General features: G+C 36.4%; 1 protein-coding gene across 5 annotated transcripts in view; it reads right to left on the bottom strand.

Annotated features, from left to right (window-relative positions):
- Window positions 1-2,906: 2,906 nt before the first annotated feature.
- Window positions 2,907-21,729, bottom strand: part of SSBP2 (single stranded DNA binding protein 2) — a 330,924-nt gene continuing 312,101 nt past the window's right edge. For all 5 annotated transcript variants that reach the window (XM_044266152.1, XM_044266159.1, XM_044266141.1 and 2 more), the window contains 4 exons: window positions 20,884-20,962; window positions 18,447-18,475; window positions 11,518-11,616; window positions 2,907-3,507 (listed from right to left, as the gene is read on the bottom strand). In XM_044266152.1, coding sequence (XP_044122087.1) covers window positions 3,478-3,507; window positions 11,518-11,616; window positions 18,447-18,475; window positions 20,884-20,962 — 237 coding nt within the window. In that variant the 3' untranslated portion in view covers window positions 2,907-3,477. The remainder of the gene's footprint in view (window positions 3,508-11,517; window positions 11,617-18,446; window positions 18,476-20,883; window positions 20,963-21,729) is intronic.

Raw genomic sequence — 21,729 nt, 5'->3', positions numbered from 1 at the left:
AAGAAGCCAATCAAAACTTCACAGTAATAAGGACTGTATAAAACTCTGACAAGGGAGCAGTTCTGAATGATTTCCTGCACATACCCAGAATAATACGAAGAAGAGGTATGGAAAGATGAAGGCCTCCTCATGTCCCAAGCTGAAATTTATTTTCTTTGCTGTTTTTTAAGCTACCGGAAGAATGTTAACTGAATGATCCTATGAAATACAAGAGTTGAGCTATCTTAGAGCATCATAAAAAATAGAAATGGAAGGTTCCTTGGTTCTATTCCTGGAAGCAAAAGGGTGTTTTGGGCACTTTCCATGGCTCAGAGAGCGGAACTGGTTTGTCAATCTTTTGGGCAACAGAGAAATCTTATCCTCAGCTTCCTAGTTGTGCCGTCCCTAAACATCAGCAACTGTGTCCAAACCGGGGCCCCTGTAGCACAGCACTAGGATTCACCCGTCAAATGTGCGGGGTATTACCAGGTCAAAGGCACTCTACAGTCTTTGTTCCCATGGGCAACTTTGTTACAAGATAGCTAGACTTTAGAAATAATTGGGCATGTATTTTCAACTGTAGTGAGCCTGGCAGAACGCAAAGCAGAGTAATGAAAATTAATGTTTTCACTTATTATACATTTTCACATTTCATATGTGTATTTTATGTATTCAGTGTGCACAAGGATTGTCGACACTATTCCTGTGAGGTGAAATATGTAAAAATAACTCAGGAACAGGTGGTATATATCAAGACTAATATCATGCATAGATGGAGATGGAAAACCAAGAGTAAAGGATAAAGTTTAAACGATTCAAAACCTATACAAGGGGGGGTGGGAGGTTGGGGTACCAGGTGGTGGGTATTATACAGGGCACAGCTTGCATGGAGCACTGGGTGTGGTGAAAAAATAATGAATACTGTTTTTCTGAAAATAAATAAATTGGGAAAAAAAACCTATACAAAAATTACTATGCAGATAATACTATTCTCTATCTGGTGCACAAGAAAGTTATTTGATATTAAAATTTAGTATTCTTATTTTATGATTTTCTTAAATAGAACTTCCTTTTCAAAAATAAATTTTTAACTATTACAGGAATTTAAAGAAGTTTGAAATAGCTATTTGTAATCTGGATTGCAAGAGAGAAGAAATAAATACTTATGAAGAGTTGCTTGTTATACCTTGAAAAAAATCAAATTGTACTTTTTTCTTTGACCATGTAGACTAGAAATAATGGGACCCATTTGCATTTATATTCTAATATTACCCCTAAAACAATGGCAAGTAAAAGTGGGTTCATGATTGTTTGTGATATTAAGAAGCAATACCTTCTTAGAAGGCAAATAAAAGAAATTTAAGATCAGTAACAGTGGAATGAGTAGTCAAAAAACATTTGAAATTTCTAGCATCATAAGATTAAACTTAATAATCACAGGGTTGAAAGAATTCACACAATTATCATAAAAAAGTAAAAATTAAAATTATTTTTGGTAAATTCACATGTCTATCCAAAGTGTCATCTTTGGATTACCTTGGCTTGAGTTAAAGACCTTTTAATTTGACTTTTTCATGGAAGTTCTCTGCAGCTTTAAAGCTTGACTCTGTTCTCCAGTGTGCAGTCCTAGGTCCCTGCACACTGTGGGATGAATGGTGACTCATTTGATTGGAGTTTAACTCTGGAGCTTACATTTAATTCAGTTTCTTCCCCCACCTCAACAGTTCTGCCCAGCATCCCCGTCATGCACAGGCAAAATCTTTACTTTCAGAAGAGATAAATCGTTATGAATTTGAGAGAAGTAAGTCATCTGGGACCAGGAAATAGCAAATATATGGCTAAATTTTCAATTTAGAGACCATAAGCCTAAAGAAAGAAGGATTCCTCTTACCTGAGATTAACGCTTTTCAGATTCTCCGGAGTTTGAGATACAGCTGATGTTTACCAGTGGTTATGGTATCACAGTTTTATCAGAAAGGATCACCAACTTATCTTTTGGAGTGCAAAATCAAAGTCTTCACACTTTTCCTATGATGATTTCGGTGTTTGTACGTAAGATTAAACACAAAACCCCCAAAAGATCTGGCAAATGCCATAGAACAATGTGCTTTCGTAAGGGAAGCATTTTGGTTTTTTTTTTCTTTAATTTTTAACATTTACACATTCTTTTCTGAACAGTTACACAACATAGATTGAGCCTGCTGAAGTCAATGGCCAGATGAATATAGTTACTATAAATGATTTTCCTCTAAATAAAAGTCCTAGATCCTGGGAACAGAGCAGGTGCTAGCTGCCAGTGAGAGGTATGCACAGATGGGACCGTTACCAGTCAGTTCTGCTGCTAGTAAGCAAGCTACAAGGATAGAAAAGCAGCACGTCAGAGCCCCTTGGGTACAGTAAAAACTTCTTTTCCCCTTCTGCCAAAAGTCTCAGTCCTTTGAATGTATCTTCTTTGGAGGTTTCTATGTGGAAATGTTCACAAGAAGTCTGAGTAAAAATCTGATACCATTTTCCATTAACATGTTATTAAAAATTTAGCTCTACTATCCCCGGTGAGAAGGGACGAATTCAAGCAAATGGTTTTGTTATCACTTCTGGGCTTTATCATGTGAAAGAGAAAATATGTTTCTAAAAATAGGATGACCCCTGTCATTTTATTGCTATGGTCTAAGCAGCTGGGGCTAATTAATGATTTTCTGTATCATCAAAGACACGTCAAGAATTTCATCGCAAGCAGTTATTGCAGAAATATACTGTGTTAGGCCTTAGTTGAAGTATTTTTCCTAAATAAAAAGTACAAAAATACTTCTCACTAAAGGTAACTGAGAAGTTGTTCGATTTGACATAGCATGAGGACACACCTTTTTTTTTTTTTTTTTGGAGACAGTACACTTTGTGATTCACAGGAGAACTTGGATCAGACGCAGTTTAATGAAAGCTCTCAAATAAGCAATTTTATTCCTATCCATGACTGCAGACATTTACAAAACCATAACATCTGAGTTCACCTTAAAAAATAACTTATATAAAGCAGTGATATACACAGCACAAAATAGTTCAGGGAGGGGCAGGAGCAACTTTTAATAATTAAAATGTAAACGTGAAAAAAAGGATGGAATAAAAGTCCCTACTTATTTCTACTTAAGATGTCATGTAATAATATTTTACAATGTCCTGTGGGCCAATGTATGTATGTGCATATGTCCATATAACATACACATATGCAATACATTCTTTTTCCCACACATATACATACACAGATAATTATTTGCAGTTCAGTTTAGGGCAATTCTAATATGCCGCTCTGTACAGTTGTTTGAATCACGTTTGGACCCGCTTTCTTCAAAAAATAGGGGAGAGAGCAGGAAATAAAAAGGTTGGTTTGGTGTGACTGAGATTCCTTTGTTTAACTGTACACTGTGATGAATAATTTTCTTCCGTAGTAGTTCTGTGAAGGGCTGACTCACTGTGGTTTTCATGAGGAGACTTGGTAATGGATCACACACTCATTGTCATGCTAGGGGAGTACTAGAAAGAAAAAAGAATCCATATTTTAACAACAATTCTTTTACAGGCCGCTAATGTTCTTCTTGGTAAACAGTAGTAACTCTGAATTTTAATGTCTTAAAATCTTTTATGCTCAAGCTTTTAACCTCATATAACATAAAAATAAGAAGCTATTAAAAAAGTAAATTTATATGGAATTGACTAAATCCTGAAATTTTTAATATTTGTGCTGGCAAGCAACAATATCAACCACCTTAGTTCCCTGAACTTAGGTGGTTGATAATGGCCCAGTCCCTCAGTCTTTTCTTTCTAGCCACATTCATGTTTTGTGGGCATTTGTAACATTTTGGGTAAATCCAATCCACAATAAAATAAGTATGAGGGACAGTCTCATGACCTACCAACTATGTAAACTTGGAAGGTTACTTAACCTCTCTGTGTTTCAGTTTCCTCACCTGTAAAATGGGTTTAATGATATCATTTATTTTAAAAGGATTTGGGGGAGATTAAATATAAAATTCTTAAAACTACATATTTCTTGAATATATAGAAAGTGTTCAGCATGTGTTTAATTAATAGTGTAAGGGAAATAAAACAAAATAAAAAACTCCCAGCTGGCCCCCAGAAATTCTCATAAAGCATTTAGAGTGCTTAAGAAACTGATTCATACTTTAGGATATACATGTCTTCCTCTAATCTGTGGCTCCAATTTCAACCCACAATATTTTTAGGGTGGGAGCAGGGGGCTCTGTTGTTACACATTACTTATCAGTTTGATGAGGCTTACAGTTGGTAAAAGGTGAGGCTTTCAGAAATTTGGAAAAGAGGTCTCAAAAATTATTTAGAGAGGAACAAAGAGCCATTATTGTGATAATTATGGCAATCTAGGCATATTCCCAAGGAACAGACTGTGATAGAAAAGTTCTAGAGCAACACTGTCCAAAAGGACTTTCTTCAACCATGGACGGGTTCTATAATCTGTGCCGTTCAATATGGAAGCTACTAGGCACATGTGGCCACTGAACACATGAAATGGGCTAGTGTGACTGAGGAACTGTAATCTTAATGTTATTTATTTAAATTTAAATATCCCCATGTAGCTGGTGGACACCATTTTTGGACAGCACAGTTCTAGATTGCCTGAGAGGTGGGGAGGATCCCAAATGGTAATGGTCTCCAGATGAAGAGAATTTCGAGATGAAAATGTCAATGTAAACCCTTAAATATTTTAAATATTTTGTTAAAAATATTTGGTGAGGACCTGGTAAGGACCAGGGCAAAGGGATTCCTATAAGCACATTAGTAACAAGGGTGGCTGAGTGGTTCAGTCGGTTGACTGTGGGACTAGTGCTTTCAGCTCCAGCTGTGATCTCATGGGTCATGGGGCCCAGCGCCAGTTGTTGGGCTCCTTCCTCAGTGAAGAATCTGCTTGTCTCTTTCCCTCTGCCCCTCCCCCCACTCTCTCTCTAAAATAAATAAATCTTTTTTAAAAAGGGTAATAACCACCATGCCTCATGGAAAGAGGCAGGTGAAGTCAAGGGGATTGGTCTTGGACAGTAGGGCCTTCAACAGGAAAAGTGATGATCCTGGGAAGTGGAGTGTGAACTTTAAAAAGAGAGCAGGCAGAACAGAATGAAGTGAGTTCTAGATGAGCTGAGTTACTTCAGGACCCAGAAAGGAGCTATAAGGTGTGTACTGAGGATTTCACAGGGAAAGCAGGATGTCCTGAGGAAAAGCACAGGGTGACATCGGCTCAGCTGACTGAAGTCTGGACAGAAAGTCGTTAGGGGTCAATCTAGGGCTCAAACCGAACCCCCACATTGACCCTGAGTAAAGGTGAATGGGGAGGCCTAAATAATGGGCCAGTGGACCCTTGGGGGATGATTATTCATCCTTTAAATGCAGATCAAATCATAGAAAATCTACTTGTTAATCAGTTAATAGCCTCAAATTTTCCTTCAGTATAAGAAAGCTAAATTATATATGCTACTGACTCTAATGTTGGATTACAGCGAGTAGGGTGATAAAAAGGGGCAGCTTCCAGAGAAGAGAAGGGGATTTGGTTTGACAGAAGAACCTCTGCCCTTACCCTTGAGAGCGGCAGCAAGAAAGCAGAGCAGAGCAAAGCACCTAAAACCCAAAGCAATCAGACAAAAACTGATGAAATGAGCCCACCCCCGCCCCTACGCCCGTGCTTGGAGGAGGATATCCCCTCATTTCATCAGATGAGACCAGGCAGATCTCCCACTGTAGATAGCAACAACAAGCATCAGTGAGCTATCTACAGCCTTTGACAAAACAGAATTATATTTTGATATTTGATCTTTAGGGGTAAGAATAAACAACAAGAAAATACATGGATACCAAGGTTTTATTAAAAGTAGAAAAAATTAAAGAGTGTGGCAAAGTGGGCACAGAAAAGTTTAATCTAGGCTTTCTATAGCTACTGGTACAATAAGAATGGTGATCTAATCAGTGTTGCTCAATAGAACTTTCTGTGATGATGGATATGTTCTATTCTGTGCTGTCCAATATAATAGTCATTAGCCACACATGGCTACCAGACTCTTAAAATGTAGCTAGTGTAAGTTAGGAACTGAAAGTTTAGCTGTATTTAATTTTAATTAGTTTTAAATTTAAATAGCATCGCTAGAACATCAATCATTGTTTTAAGAAAAAGATTTTGTGGGTCTTTAGTGCCAGGTATCTAAAAAAAGTAAAAGATACTGATGCATTTCAGAAAGGACTTCAAAGGAAGTTTCTGAAAAACATTTTTCAGGATAAGTCAGAATTAACTCTAGTGACCATCTCATTTAATACACATCCTGAATAACTGAGACCTTAAAAAGTAAGGGCCAACTCTTAATTTCACAAAACAAACTGAGGGTGGCCAGGGGGAAGGGGTAGGGAGAGGGTGGTGGGGTTATGGACATGGGGGAGGGTATGTGCTATGGTGAGTGCTGTGAAGTGTGTAAACCTGGCGATTCACAGACCTGTACCCCTGGGGCTAATAATACATTATATGTTAATAAAAAATTAAAAATTAAAAAAAAAAGTAAGGGCCAGATTCAGTCAGAAAGGATAGAAGCATCTGCTCCAAGCAATGCAGCTCAGCAAAGTTAGCAAACATCTAATATAGTTTAATTTGTAAATAGTACAAGTAACTGTAACATAATGCTTTAAGTGGATCAGGTACAGTATGTGTGTAATGTGCAGGCATCTATACGGCTGTGATACACATGTGTAATGTGCAGGCGTCTATACGGCTGTGATACACATGTGTAATGTGCAGGTGTCTATACGGCTGTGATACACATGTGTAATGTGCAGGCGTCTATACGGCTGTGATATACATGTGTAATGTGCAGGCGTCTATATGGGCAACGTGCTACTTGCACCGCTCAGGTTGTAAACTCATCTGTGGCTGCCCTTTACTGAAATGGCTTCATCTACTTAAAATAAGGGAAAAATCACAAAATTTCTAGGAAAGCTCATAGAATATACAAGCAAAAAGGAATTCCGTTATTGATTATTGTTCTTCAACATACAGGAGAAGGGGCCTACAGTTTTCCTAAAGTAAAGGAAGAGTAGGTGTTAAATGGCGTCTCCTATTAGAGACCTAGAATATTTCCAGGTGCTGGCCTGAGACCACATGGCAACGTCGCCACCATATTGCTGCATCCATTCAGGATGGCGTATTGTGATGTTTGTGCTCAATGCTGTGATAGGTGGAGGACCCATTTCCAAACTATTCTGTGAGTCTGGGTCTCCTTAATTAGATGATGTAATGGCTCTTACAAAGTCATTAACTCTCTGGGTTAGCAAAAACAAACAAACAAAACCCTAAAGGTATAATTTCAAACATGTACATGCCTTCTTATGTAAAATAGATTTTGAAACGGCATGCTTTGGTATAAACTAGAGAATCTGTGATTTTCCCCTTATTGTACATAGCTCACGTACCATGGAACACACTGCAGAGATCCATTAGGTCTTTGCACAATGTGCATAAGCTCTTATTTCTATGCTTCAAGAACACTTCAGATCTCACTGCATTTCTATTGCTAAGCATCTCTCTATATGTTCTTTTCCTTTTTTTATTTACTTGAGAGAGAGAGAAAGAGAGAATGAGCTAAAGAGAGAGCATGAGAGGAGAGAGGTCAGCAGAAGAAGCAGACTCCCTGCCAAGCAGAGAGTCCAATGTGGGACTTAATCCGGAGACTCCAGGATCATGACCTGAGCCTAACGCAGTCGCTTAACCACCTGAGCCACCCAGGCGCCCTGTATTTTATTTTATTAATGAGAGATATATAAAGAATAGTGCAGCTACCCTGAACTAAACAAAAGTGAAATAAATTTAGTGTTTATGTGACTGTGTAAAAGAAAATTTGGGTAAACATTTCTTTATAATAGAAAATGACAAATGGGAGTAAGGTAATAGAAGATGACCTATCACCTTGTTTAGAATTCCTATTAGATATCATGATTTTTAATACCACTTTTGCTCAGTTGATTATAGTTCAATGCCATGGAGAAAATATTCTGCTAGATTAATTCAGGAAATAGGGCTGACTGCTTTCTTTACTGCAGAAACACGAAAAACTACTTTCCGAAAGAAGCTTTTTTGTATTCTTGATTTTCAAAAACAAACATCTTACTGAATTTGAACACTAGGGGGCATGTTTGTTTCTTGAAATAAAGGTCTTGTTTACGATTCCCAAAAAAAAGGCTGAGTAGTGTAACATTTGATTCACATTTTTCTGTGTGTCGCATGTTGGCACTGCAAGGTTTCTGACTTTGGGTTGGGTATTTTGTTTCTATAAATATTAATTAAGTGAACTGGCATGTGTGAAGTGACTAGGATAGTGGCTTGCACATAAAAAGCATTCAGGAGATGTTCTCTCCCTTCTCAGGCCTCCTTCTGTGGTTTAACTTCAAGATTTGACCAACAAACCCTCAAAGGATAGACTACTCAGAAGTAGGTGCGTTTCAGAGTTATAGCCATTTAAAAAGCCACTAGGATTTACATGTTCACTCATCCAAAAATGTTTTCTTTTTAAATTCGTTAAGAAGTTCTATTTCTCCTTGGTTACAGGAAACCTCACTCGTGGATACCTAGCCTATTTACTTCTTTAAAGCCCTACATTCGTCAGCAGGGAATATGCTTAGTCTTCCTTTCTCATCTTTTGAAAAGGTCTCAACAAAATGGTGGTGAAGTGATGCCGGAAGCCATAGATGACAATGACATCATTCATAACCGAATGGAGCCCTCACCGGGCAGACAAAAGAGTGGAGCAGACAGTGTGGACCTGCTTCCAAGGCTGCACTGTCTCTGGGTGGTGGGAGAGTTCCTCAGTCGCCATCCAATTATTTTTCCTCTGGGGACTTTTTGGGTGGGGGCAGGACAGAGGGAGGGGAGCGACAGGGAGGGAGCTTTTGTTTTCTGCTAACTCTGTACAGAGTCTGGCATTTTACCTTCTTCTTGGCTTCTGGGATAGTGAGGCTGGGCCAGGAGTCAGGGATGGGAGGGGCCCTGCTCCAGCTGCTCTCTCTCCTCAGCACACGTTCACAAAAGCATCTGCTGTTTTGCACGTGCCGAGTCCAGTTAAGCTTAAAGGGCGAGGCTTGTGTTTATCCCGTGGAAAGAAGTGTTTCGGGTCCTGTTATATCTGATTCTTCGATCCCCACAAAAAGCTATCAGATGCCCATTCGAAAGAGGCAGCCCTCCGCTGACAGATAAACAAGGCAGCAGTACTCAATGACAAATCTGGGAAAGAAGGAATGGGGAGGGGGAGAGGTCCTCTTGTCCCTGTCCCTAAAACTAAGTCATGTGGGACCTTTTTAAAAAAGTCTTCTTCTCCAATCCAAGATTAATATTTCCTCTATACTTTTTTTTTTTTTAAAGCCCGGTTTATATCTATTATAGCACCTGCTAATCTGACATGTGGTTTAATTAGTTTTGTAACCCATTCTTCCCATCAGATTGCATTTTGTTGGGGTTAGGGATATGTTATATTTATCTCAGAATACTTTGTCCTTAACCAAGCACACTGCATATAAGAGGCTCAAGAAATGTTGAGCTGAACTGAATTATTATATACCCCGCTGAACGATACCATTTTATTGTTGAAAGAATTCACAGAAAAAAAAATAATAAATGTTGGGGTGCCTGGGTGGCTCAGTGGGTTAAGCCTCTGCCTTTGGCTCAGGTCATGATCTCAGGGTCCTGGGATCGAGCCCCACATCGGGCTCTCTGCTCCGTGGGGAGCCTGCTTCCTCCTCTCTCTCTACCTCTCTGCCTACTTGTGATCTCTGTCAAATAAATAAATAAAATACTATTTAAAAAAATAATAAATGTTTCTAATTAGATAGAGTGAACATTAACTGATTAAAATGAACTAATTTGTCCATAGTCTTGAAACAAACTGAATTATCTAAAGAAGAATCCCTAAAATTCTAAGCATCATGACAAACTATGTGGTTTTTCTTCCTATTTCATCATGACCGATGGGCTAATCTTTTGATTTTTTAATATGAATTTTTACATATACATTCTTTGTCCTCACTAATCATATATATATCCTGCAAATAAAACAAAGATCAGTATAACTTTATTTCCAGTTTTAACGGAAGTAATGTTTAAAAACAGGGGAAGTCTTAGCCCACACAGGCACGTTAGGCTGATGCTTGTTAGAAGTGAAAGAAACCACAGAACACTTAGTCTGAGGCTCGAAGCAGCCTTTCCATGCACAAGCAGATATGTTATTAGCCGCTGCTTCACATTCTTAGGGTATCATCTCTGGTAAAGGCTGAGTTAGGGCAAAATGAAGGAAGTTTTCTACTCTGATTTTAACGATAGCAATCCATATGTGGAGGCACTGATCCAATGAAGATGAAATTGGTTTGGAATCTGAAATCCTTTACGCTGTATCTAGACTCAGTAGTTCTCGGCAGAGCACATGTGTGAGCATCACTAACGAAGCTTTTTCATTTGCAGGTATGACCGGTCCTACTCCTAGAAATTCTGATTCACGAGGTCTAGGGAGAATTCTGGGCAATTATATTTTAAAAAATTCCGTAGATGTTCCTAATGTGAGATATTGGGTTAAAAAAATCACTGTAGCATGTAGTAACTCCTTGAAAAAAGACACCATATTGTCTTTCTCATCTCTCTAGTTAGTTGCCTGTCGCTTTGGCCTGCGGCAAGTGCTCAGTAATTGTTCAATAAGCGAATGAATTTTACTGCGTCTCGTTTTGCTCCTGTCTACTTCTGTGGAGATTATGGAATGATGATGCCTTTGCTTAACACCGTAATCATACTCAAAAAATGACTCTGGTGTCCGGCTCAGGTTAAAAGTAAACAACAGGTTGGGGGGGGTGGGAGGTTGGGGTACCAGGTGATGGGTATTATAGAGGGCACAGCTTGCATGGAGCACTGGGTGTGGTGAAAAAATAATGAATACTGTTTTCCTGAAAATAAATAAATTGGAAAAAAAAATCAAGTGAGCAATGTCTCACCAGAGAATGTCAATAAAGAGATAGATCATAACAACAACAACAACAAAGTAAACAACAGGTTAATAGACCACCAATACTGGCCTTCAGCCCAGTGAGATCTAGTGTGTGAAGTAAAGACATCTTATAGAGAAGATTCAGAGTCTTAAGGATAGTACTGAGAACAGACCTGGTTTTGCCACGAGTCAAGACATTTTAGTAACGTGAAAACTTGTAAAAACTATCAAATATGCAACCTGTTTCCAGCATGTTCCTTTATAGGGGATGTTCTCTATAAGAAAATTAGTATTATACTTTTTGTTTTTGTAACTATGTACATAGGACAGGAGCAAAAAAGAAAAAGTTAACTAAAACAATTTTTTCCAAAGAAATTCTACTTAGTTTTCTAAATTTTAAAAGAATCAACCTATTAAGCTCTAGGTAAACAGTCATAATAGTGGCTTTATGAATATAGCCCAATAGAAAAGCTTCAGAAATAAATTCTGGATATAATAATGTAGTCAAAGGAATACTTACACTCTCACTCTGAAAAGGATTTAAGAAATTTCCCCCCATTTCGCCATCATCCCTTGGAGTGCCAGGTTGATTACTCAGGCTCATATTATTGGGAGAATTCTGTAAACAAGATTTAGAAAACAAGGCATTGTTGAAGATTTTAATTTCCCTCTTGCATTATACTGTTTCAAAAATGGAATCTACAGCAGCATCTCTAAGGACAAAGCAGACTTATAATTCTAATCTCAGACTTCTACTGTGTATTCTAGTACATTCTTTACACCTTGACAAGTACTAATGCTTTCCCAAATGGAAATTAAAAAACAAACAAAAAACCCCAAATAACCAAGCACAACTGTTTTCTTAGTCTCAGAATCAATATTTATTCAATTTCCCACCCTCAGCTTACAGAGTTCTAGTACTACATAGAGTTTAAAAAACATTCCCAGCAGGGGCGTGATGAAGAGAGCCTACCCACTGATCAGGCATGATGGGACAATGACCTGCCTCGGTAGTTTTACTAATCAAACTTCAAAAGGTCACTGTTCCAAAACATTTCCCCTTAATACGACATGTGGTTTGCATAGTAATACTCTTTCAACTATTTTTTTTTTTATATGAACCATAGGAAAAAAGGAAGATGGTTAACAACTATAGTGAGGAACAAGAGAACTACCTTAGGACTTGAGAATTCAATATGCACTTGTAGAGGAAGAGAAGGCTCAGAGCAAATTGCTTTAGAATCTTTTCCTTTCATTAGTTTAAGAATAGATTTACTTGGAAACTTTAAGATAAAATGGCTGATATTAGCAACCTAATGAAACCCTAAGTTAGCTGCAGATTGCTTCATATTCTACTTAAATTTGCTAGTCTTGTTATTACGGTACGATTTTAGCTATGGGAGGGCATCTGCTACTCCCCAGCAACAGGAAATACAGAATGGCATTGCCATACAAAGCATGTTCACACAATATTCTGACTGAGGGATTCTTTCCATGTCTAATTTATTGACTTGTAAAAATAAACCTCAAGGTTAAAAATTTTTATTTGTTATTTTAAGTGGAAGAAAGATTGTAGGTTTCTTTCTGAGCCATTTCTATTTCATATTCTTTTTGAATAAGTTCTAGATTTTTTAAAAGAAAATTGCTCTGAAGATTCTGACTTAACTAAAACAAAGTTATGTCATAAAAATTAAAATTTCATGAATGAGTTATTCCCAGAAGAATATGTGCTGTTTTAGAATATGGTAAAACTGTAAAGCAGAGACAGGTAGATGAACTGGTGGAAATACAGCTTATATCTTGTCCTGCTGTGCACCCCACAGGGAAGATCTGAGAACAAGGATCCTCTGAAGTCCATAGGAGCTCGATTTGCCAATGAACCCCAAGGGCTGGGGAACCACAGTTAATAGCATAAAGAGGATTCTTTTTTTGGGTTAAGTTTTCTCTCAAAATGTTAGTTTTCCAAATATACAGAAAAGCAACTGTACTTTCAAATGAACATGAATAACTTTGTTTCCTTAAAAAAAATTAAGTAACATTTAACTAAGTATTATTTTATAGCTCTTTAATGATTAAAGTTATTAATTAGATAATCAACTGTACTTTGGAAACAGGAATGCTAATGCTGATTTAGTTAAAAAAGAAAACCAAATTTATAAAAATGTGGTAATATTTAGCCAAAATCTCTTTGGTGAAGGATTTGTCATTTTATACATAATGAAGAAACTGGTAATTTCAGAATAAAAAATAATCTAACATATATACGAGGGTATTTAAGGATACACTTGGAAGCTTTCTCATTTCTGTATAATTTCCTGTGGCACCTGAGGTGCTCCAAGATGAGCAGTGCATCTTTGATGGATTTGGGGTGCTCACTGTCTCTGCTTGCACGGTCCCATGAATCATCTCTTAATTTACAATTCTGGAAGTGTAGCTAGCTTCAAATCTAATTACTGACTCAAAATGTGGATTTCAAAATATTCAAAATTTGAAAGTAACACTGCATTAGTATTTAAATACTTCTAAAACAGCTCTTTTATTATTTCTGTTTTCCATGCAATATGTTCATGGCATGGTGGCTCAGCAGTATAGACTTTTTTGGGGTGGGAGGAAGACATATAAGTACATGAAAAGGAGATTAAAGAACACATTTAGCATACAAAACAGCTAGTATCAGGTCTCTGAAATTTATTCTTATCCAGCTCCGTGGGCATATCTGAAAATCTTCAAATGATAGGGAAAATTTGTTTTGGTTTTTTTTAAACTTAAGATATCTCTACAAAATGTGAAAGCAGAAGTTTCTCAATGGGGAGTCTCAATTGTGCCGTCATGATTAAGGAGTGACCTGATGAGGATACAGGCCAAAGGCATACTTAATACTGGTGTCTAAGGAACAGCTAAGATAGTGGTTCCAAACACCAGCCCAGAACAGGTTATGAGTGTGGGTGGCAACGAACTGTGTGTTATGTTACATTTCGCTCTAGCTGTGTTTGTGTGCAGTTTCTAGTAGATTTCATCATCAAGGCAAGAACAAAGGGCTTAGATCAGGTCTACACAAAAAGTTTTAGATCAGTCAAAAAGGTGCTCTGATAGCTTGAGCACATAATTAGGGAGTAGGGAGTACAAAAGAATCCAAGTAAAGATCACTTTTAGCTGCATTAGGCATTTTGGTTACATTTCTTACTTCAGTTAATGTGTACTGTATTTCCTACCTATACTTTAAGAATTTAGCTTATAAAAGTATTGCTATATTCCACCAATCCCAGCTTCAAGGGATTTTATTACATTCTCCTTTACCCTTGGGGTGGGAGGAAGATAGCTGGAATGTTTTTCCCTTAACATGACAACATACCTGAATGTTACATACAAACGTATCCATTTGTGCATACGCATGTACCTGCGCGCGCGCGCACACACACACACACACACACACGTGGTTTCCTCTGGCAACACGTTCAATTCTCTTAGAACCTCTGTTCTCTGATTTTATCTTGCAAGCATTCTTCCATATCATCTTTTTAAAAAATTTACATATCATCTTTTAATTAATTAAATTTTTGTTCCTTCCTCCACCCACCCTCAGAAATTATTCCAAACTTTTTCAAACTGCTATTAAACAAGTGCTCATTTACAGAAATTTTGACTGTGCCCATAACTGGAATAAAATAATACTGACATTATCGGAAGCCCTCATGAGATGGATTTTGAACTGATTTCTCAGAGACTGCCAATAACAAGATTTACAGAGGGTTATTTTGACTCTGCCAGCCCCCCAAAAGAACGAAACTTCAGTCATGGTTCTCTCAGGGGATACAGTAAGCTAGGACCCAGGTCACACTGGGAAGATGATGGGAGCACAGTTGTCTATGAGCTGCCCTGTGATGGGTGTGGGTGGGATCTTTAACTGGAACTGAAGTTCTTGAGTCAGAAAGTTTCAGACTGAAAAGAGTTCTTTGATAATTTATTAAGTGTGGTACAATCAGATCTGGCCTTCTCTGCTACAGTTTTTTTTTTTTCCAAATTCAAAAATATAAATGTTAAATATGTTCATGTGAACTGCAAAACTTATTTAGATGACCTCCTTCTAAGAAAATAAACCATATGTTCTTCTCCATCCCTAACTCTAAAACAACTCCAAGGGAAAATATTTTTGTTCCATTGATTAAATGGGGGACTTCTCAGCTGCAAAAGGAATGAAAAGGATTTCACATTTGGGCTTCTAAATTACAGATGAGTTCTGCATTTTTGAGAAATATACAGAGGGGTTTTACTAGATAATCCTCAACTGAACAAGAAATAATTTTAGAACTCCTCATTTGGAGTTCTGTGCTCCTTTTGCCATTGAAACAAGTGTTATCACAATGCAGGTGACAGTGTGAGTTCCCAGCCTTGCCCACAAAACACAGTCTAATCATGAAGAGGAAAATACTTAGCATCTATATAGTATTTCAGAGCTCCTAGCATATGTTCATACTTGACTCTCAACAATTTTCTGAAGAAGGCAGGGAATGAACTACAAGCTCTTGTTTAAAGCTAAGGAAACTAAGCCTAAGAGAAATGAAGTACCATGTTGCCCCAGTTTGTAGGTAGTAGAACCAGGTTTTCTGATTCTCAATTCAGTACTCTTCATTACCTTATACAGAAAATGAATAAAATAGAGTATATTTACAATAAAAAGGTAGAAAAAGAGTAGGAGTAGTACTAGTAAACAACATTAAAAATGGAGTAAGAAAAAAAAAGAAACAAATTTTTAAACATTTAAAAAATGGAGTAAGACACTTAAAAAAATACGTAAAACTGGCACTCAATAAAATACAGGTTTAACTGAAGAACTAGGAAGGTGAAGCTGGAGACCTAAGAGGGATTTTGAACAAAACCGTTGAGCAGTAATTGTCACAACTATCTTATGATTTACAAGTAAGAATGACTAGAAAAAGAACAGGATGAAAAGGAGTGAAGCCAGGACACAGGACAAAAGGGAGGGGAGTGTTCTTAGGATAAAATGTTCTTAGGATAGCTGGTCTTATGTTGGAAAAGGAAGAAGGTGGGGAAAACGGAGGTAGTGATAATGTGGATAGTATGGAGTAAAAATCTGAAATAATTAGGCTGTGAGTGGAATGAGGGAGGGAGAGAAGGGGTGTACACATGATGCTGCTGATCGGAGGAGAAATGACCACAGTGTAGTGGAGATGTGAGACGTACCAGTGGTACATCACCCAGACAGCCTGGTTGGAGCCCAGGACCAACAAGCCTGGACGGGGGGCAGTGCAGAAATGAGCTACATAGGACCTCATCCGAAGGCAGATACAACCAGTCATTCCTAGTACATTGTTAAATGACATGTTTTGGGGGGGAGAGTTTTTAAGTTAATTGAAATATATTTGAACTTTGCTTTGTAAAAGTTTTTCCTTATTGTCTTTGGTCTCCTCAGTTACATTGAGCTTTTTGAGGGCAGAGATCTTACCATGTTTATCCTTGGCTTTTCAGAGCCTGGAGTAATGGCTTGGTGCAATAATGTTTATTGAGTGAAGGAACTCCTGCCTAACCACTTGAGGACAAAAATTATGTTTGTATTTAAAGAAGTCTTCTATAACTCCCTATGGTGCACAAGATAATACTCAGGACACAAAATACATATTGGGTGGTCAATTAATGCTTAATGAATAAGCAATACATCACCAGGCGAGAGAATGTTATCAGCAGTGGGCACAATGTAATGGAAAAACTTGTCTCCAGAAATAGGAATGAGAAAATGAGCACAGAAGGAATAGCAATAGATCTGATATGACGACAGATAAGAAGATGGTATTTAATTTGTCATTATGAATCTATTTAAAAGTTTTAAAGTGTTCTATGAATAAATTACAAAGAACTTTCCCATAGGTGGGAGGGGATGGGCTAAATGGGTGTTAAGGAGGGCACTTGTGATGAGCATTGGGTGTTATATATGTAAGGAATGAATCACTAAATTCTATTCCTGAAACTAATATTACACTATATGTTAACTAACTTGAATTTAAATAAAAAACTTAAAAAAAAACCCTAAGTACTTTCCTATATAGTATTTTGTTTACATCTGTCTAATGTAGAAAGTTGTGGTTAGTGAATAGAAATTTTAGAAAGATGACGGTAAGCAATCTGGAGGATCCCACCTTCGTGTAAGATACTAGAAATGCTCCTCAAACACAAAATTAGAAATTTTATTGGTGCCCAAAAAGCACAATTCAGTGAGTATCAATTCTCAGATATCTAAGATAGCATGTACAATCATGGTCATCTGACTTGTGAGGGGGCTTCCCAGAAAGATGGCTCTAATGGAATTATACAATGAATCTTATTTCGAAAACAGGCCTTTTGCAGGTTTTACCGATTTCTCACAGAAGTAAGCTTATTATAAATATGTATCATTTTAAGAAGAGAAAAAGATCTTGCTGCTTGTTGAACCATAAATATCCAAAGTGCATGTAGCACTTGTGAGGCCAAGCAGCCAGACAAGGTATATATGATGTCAGAATGCCGGTTCAACTCCCTCTCTCTCCCTCCCTCTCTCTCTTTCACTTTAAGTCTTAATTTAAAAGGTTTTGTAGCCCAATCAATCTTACTGTATTTTCCTTGGCACCAGGAATTTTACATTATTATACATGAATATAAATTAGAAGTAGGATTAAAAATGAAGTTACCCTTTAATGAATTTCGGTATTTATTGATATAAAGCAGACTTCTAAGAGAGTCATTCTAATGGTTGTTAATAGTTTTTATCAGCCATTCTAAATGTATTTTTGACTCACAGAGAACTATTTTAAATTCATCATGACCTAAAAAGTATTTAGGTATTCTGAAAAAAATATAAGGCATCTTAGCAGAGTATTAATTTTAAACACTCAAACTATTGGAAGGAGGAAAAACGCAGATACATGCTATTGGAAGGCTCTCTTTCCTACTTGTATTATTATACTTTTCTTCTAATTACTTTCCTATTCTATTTTGGGGAACTAGAATAATGATTGAGAAGATCAGCATTGCCTAATAAAGGCTTGGAAGACAAATGAGATGTATAAATGCAATGCCCTTGTATAACAACAAATTTTTCAAATTTACCTCTTCTCATCTCTAGACTTCTTTACATTTTCAAAAGATTATCTATATTATGTCAATTTGCTTTATAAGTAAATGACATAATAAAGGCAATTAAACTATTACTTGGGTGTCAACTGATCATGTATATAGTATGTTCTATAAATGAATCTTACCATGTTAAAAAACTCATTTTACCCCTTCCTATTATATGCATTAATATTTTTAACTTCTACTTAATTATATGTGGACCTCTACTTTCAAATGCTTGTTCAAGAACAAAATTCATAAGGCTATTCTAATAATTTTAGTAAGAGTCTCATGTAGAATAAAATGCAAATAAAAAAAACAACACAGATGATATATAATACTCACCTTGGAAATACTGTCCATATCTCCTGAGCCTGAAATAAAATATGAAAAAAAAATCTTTATTAGGTAATAATTTTGTATATAAATGAAGCATTCCTTTAACATAAATAAAAAGAATACACTCTTTGTATTTTCTAGTATATATCTCCTGAATTTTCTAATCTTAAAAAATTCCTTTTCTCTTATATTGCCTGGTAAATAAGTATCATCTGATGGCAAATATAAGGATGAGTTGTACCTCTAGCTCCCCATCATCTTTTTTTATTTTTGTAATGGCAGAATGAAGAAAACTATTGTTATCCTAAATTCCTGAAAATGAAAATATTAGATCATTTCTAAATCCTATTCAATTCAAAATTTTAAAATGTATGTACATATGTGTATGTATATAGAGAACATGAGAAAGAAATATATTTTCTGAAATGATACTTCTAAATCTGATAAAATATAAAATGGGCATCTAAAGAATGTCTAATAATATTCTGAGCCATATTACATGTCAAATTAAAAATTTGATAGCAATCAATATTCACGGCAATCTATCAAAAGTAAGAATGTCTTCAAAACACACTATAATTTTATGTCGATTCATAAAATTTTCATAAAATTCATAAAATTAAAACAATTTTTAATTTATTTTTAAAAGATTTTACTTATTTACATGACAGAGAGAGATCACAAGTAGGCAGAGAGGCAGGTAGTGGCGGGGGGCGGGGGGAGCAGTCTCCCTACTGAGCAGAGAGCTCAATGCGGGGCTCAATCCCAGGACCCTGAGATCATGACCCAAGGCGAAGGCAGAGGCTTAACGCACTGAGTCACCTAGGTGGCCCAAAATTTTAAAAAATTGTATGTTGATTCTTGGCAGAAGTGAACAATCAATAGTAATTTCTTGCTTAGGAAATGGAATCAGACATTAGATAACAAGGAACAATGATCAGACCTTTGCCACAATATTAGATTTATTTTTAACTATTTTAACAATTTTCTTGGCATAAAAATATTATTTTAATAGGAAAACAGTTACAGTCACAAAATAGTGCTTACAGAGATAAATTATTAAATATTGAATATATATGTAATTATGTATATAAAAATATGTACAACAATGTTTATTATAAAAGTAATAAGCCACATGCTAAGCCTATGTGAAACTCTTCTGCAAATTCTATTATAGGGAATAATATAACTGAAAATCTTCTAACTGGATCAAATGTCACCTTTTGTGAATAATTTTCAAATGGAAAGATTGGAAAGTGAATTATATTGCAATAAAGGAAAAAATAAAGTTCTAGAATAAGTGCTGCCCAGTAGAGCTTTGTTTAATGATGGAGATGTCTCTATGCTGTCCATTAGGTAGCCAGGAGCTTTGTGTGGCTATTTACATTTGATATGTGGTAGTGCAAGTGAGGAAGTAAACTTCATATTTTACTTAATTTTAACTTAAAATTAAATAGTCATACATGGTTAGTGGCTATCATAATTGGAGAGTGCAAATTAAGACTTTGAAATTTAGGCAAAATAGATTATGTATGTAAAATAAGTATGGACCTTAAAAGCTCAAAAATCTATCAACATGTTACAAATAATTTCTTGATTATTGAAGTTACAGTCCTTTTCAGATGGCATTTGGTTAGAGTTGTGAAATCTGTGCATAACCTAAGTTACTTGCGGGCATAGTTACTCCAACCTAAGTAAAAGGTGGTCCTTTTCCAAAAGAAAGAAAATTATCATAAGCTTCTATCCCCATTCAACTTTTAGCTTATGATAATGTTACTTAAACATATATGTATTTAAGCATAAATGTGATTGTTTTTTGGTTTTGGTTTTGCATTTCACCTTGAAGCTATTTGGCTTCATTACGAAGTCCATGTCCAACCATTAGTCACAGTACTAGAAATCAGCTTTATGACAAATGCAGGGTATGTTCCACCGTTCTCTCTTAAGAGAATCCTTCAGATTATTCAGAATATTACCGATTTTATTTTTAAAAGAGATGAGAATTAAAAATATAAAAACAAAGTTAAGAAATTCCTGCAGAGAACCTAAGTTCCTCTGAGACCGTCTCTATATCTTCAGAGACAAACCAGTTGGGAAGATACTGTAGTCCTCCAGGTGAGGGAGGCAGCAGTATCTCCTTTTATCTGCCCAGATATACTGCCCAGAGCAGCAGTATCTCCTTTTATCATAAAACACCCATACCTTGATAGGTTATAGTAAACACTTATGAATAAGAGCTAGGTGAGAATAATTCTACTCTTTTGATTTTCAAATGATCTCCAGTCATCATAACCTATATACTGCCAAATATCAGTCTGAAGTGAAAGTTGCAGCATTTAAAAATAGATTGTTGTATACGAAAGCACTGTGTAAACTATAATATCCACTATGTAGAATTAAGGTTTTTGTTTTGATTTCTAAACATCAAACTTAATATCCTTACCTAAAGAGCCATTCATGTGATGTGACTCCATTCCTCCTAATCCACCCATGGGACCATCTGACCCGGGGCCCATTGGAAACTATTTAAAAAATGAAGAAAATTACTATGATCACATTGAAAACAACTGTTTATCTCCATGTTACAATATCTAATCTTTAACATGAGAAGTTACTTCCACAACTCCTTTTCATTTTCAAGTACTTGAGGTTTTTTCCAGCCTTAGAGATTCTCAATTGGACCACCCCACTTCCCTCATACCATCTTCTCCAGGTTCTGGAAATTCAGGCTAATCCTCCTTCATATCCCAATTTTTCTTCAGATATCCTCAACTAGAAAGTATATACATTCCAGTGCAAATGTGAAGATAAGTGGTCTTTTCTATGTTGTTGACAGATTTTGCTATTATAAACTAGAGATGATTCTTAAGCTGCTGCTAAAAGTATTGGTTTGTTAATAAGAATAACTCAACATTCTTATGCCAACATTAACATTTTTCTTAGCAGACAAACTATCCTCGTTCAAATGGACATAGTAAATAATTTCATCTTGCAGGTTAAATACATTTAGCTCAGCGTACTGAGGGGGCAGCTCAATACAGTTAATTCTTGGCAGTCTCAACTATGTCAGTTCAATGATAACTGGACATTCTACAGCAGTTGCACTTAACATTTTTTAAAGTAGTGTGATTATTTTATTTTCAGCTGGAAGCCCAGTACGAAACAGGTGAGAGCTGACCTACTGTGGTAGAGCAGGTGAAGAGGCCATGGCCCGCCCACTCAGTCTTTTCCTTATCTCCCCAGAATACTCCTAAGGAAATCTAAACTCCGTGTGAAGATAAGTTACCTA

This window comes from Neovison vison, chromosome 1 (genome assembly GCF_020171115.1).
Source record: "Neovison vison isolate M4711 chromosome 1, ASM_NN_V1, whole genome shotgun sequence".
NCBI lineage: Eukaryota > Metazoa > Chordata > Mammalia > Carnivora > Mustelidae > Neogale > Neogale vison.
The sequence above is the reverse complement of the archived record's forward strand: the minus strand, read 5'-3'. Positions and strand labels throughout refer to the sequence as shown.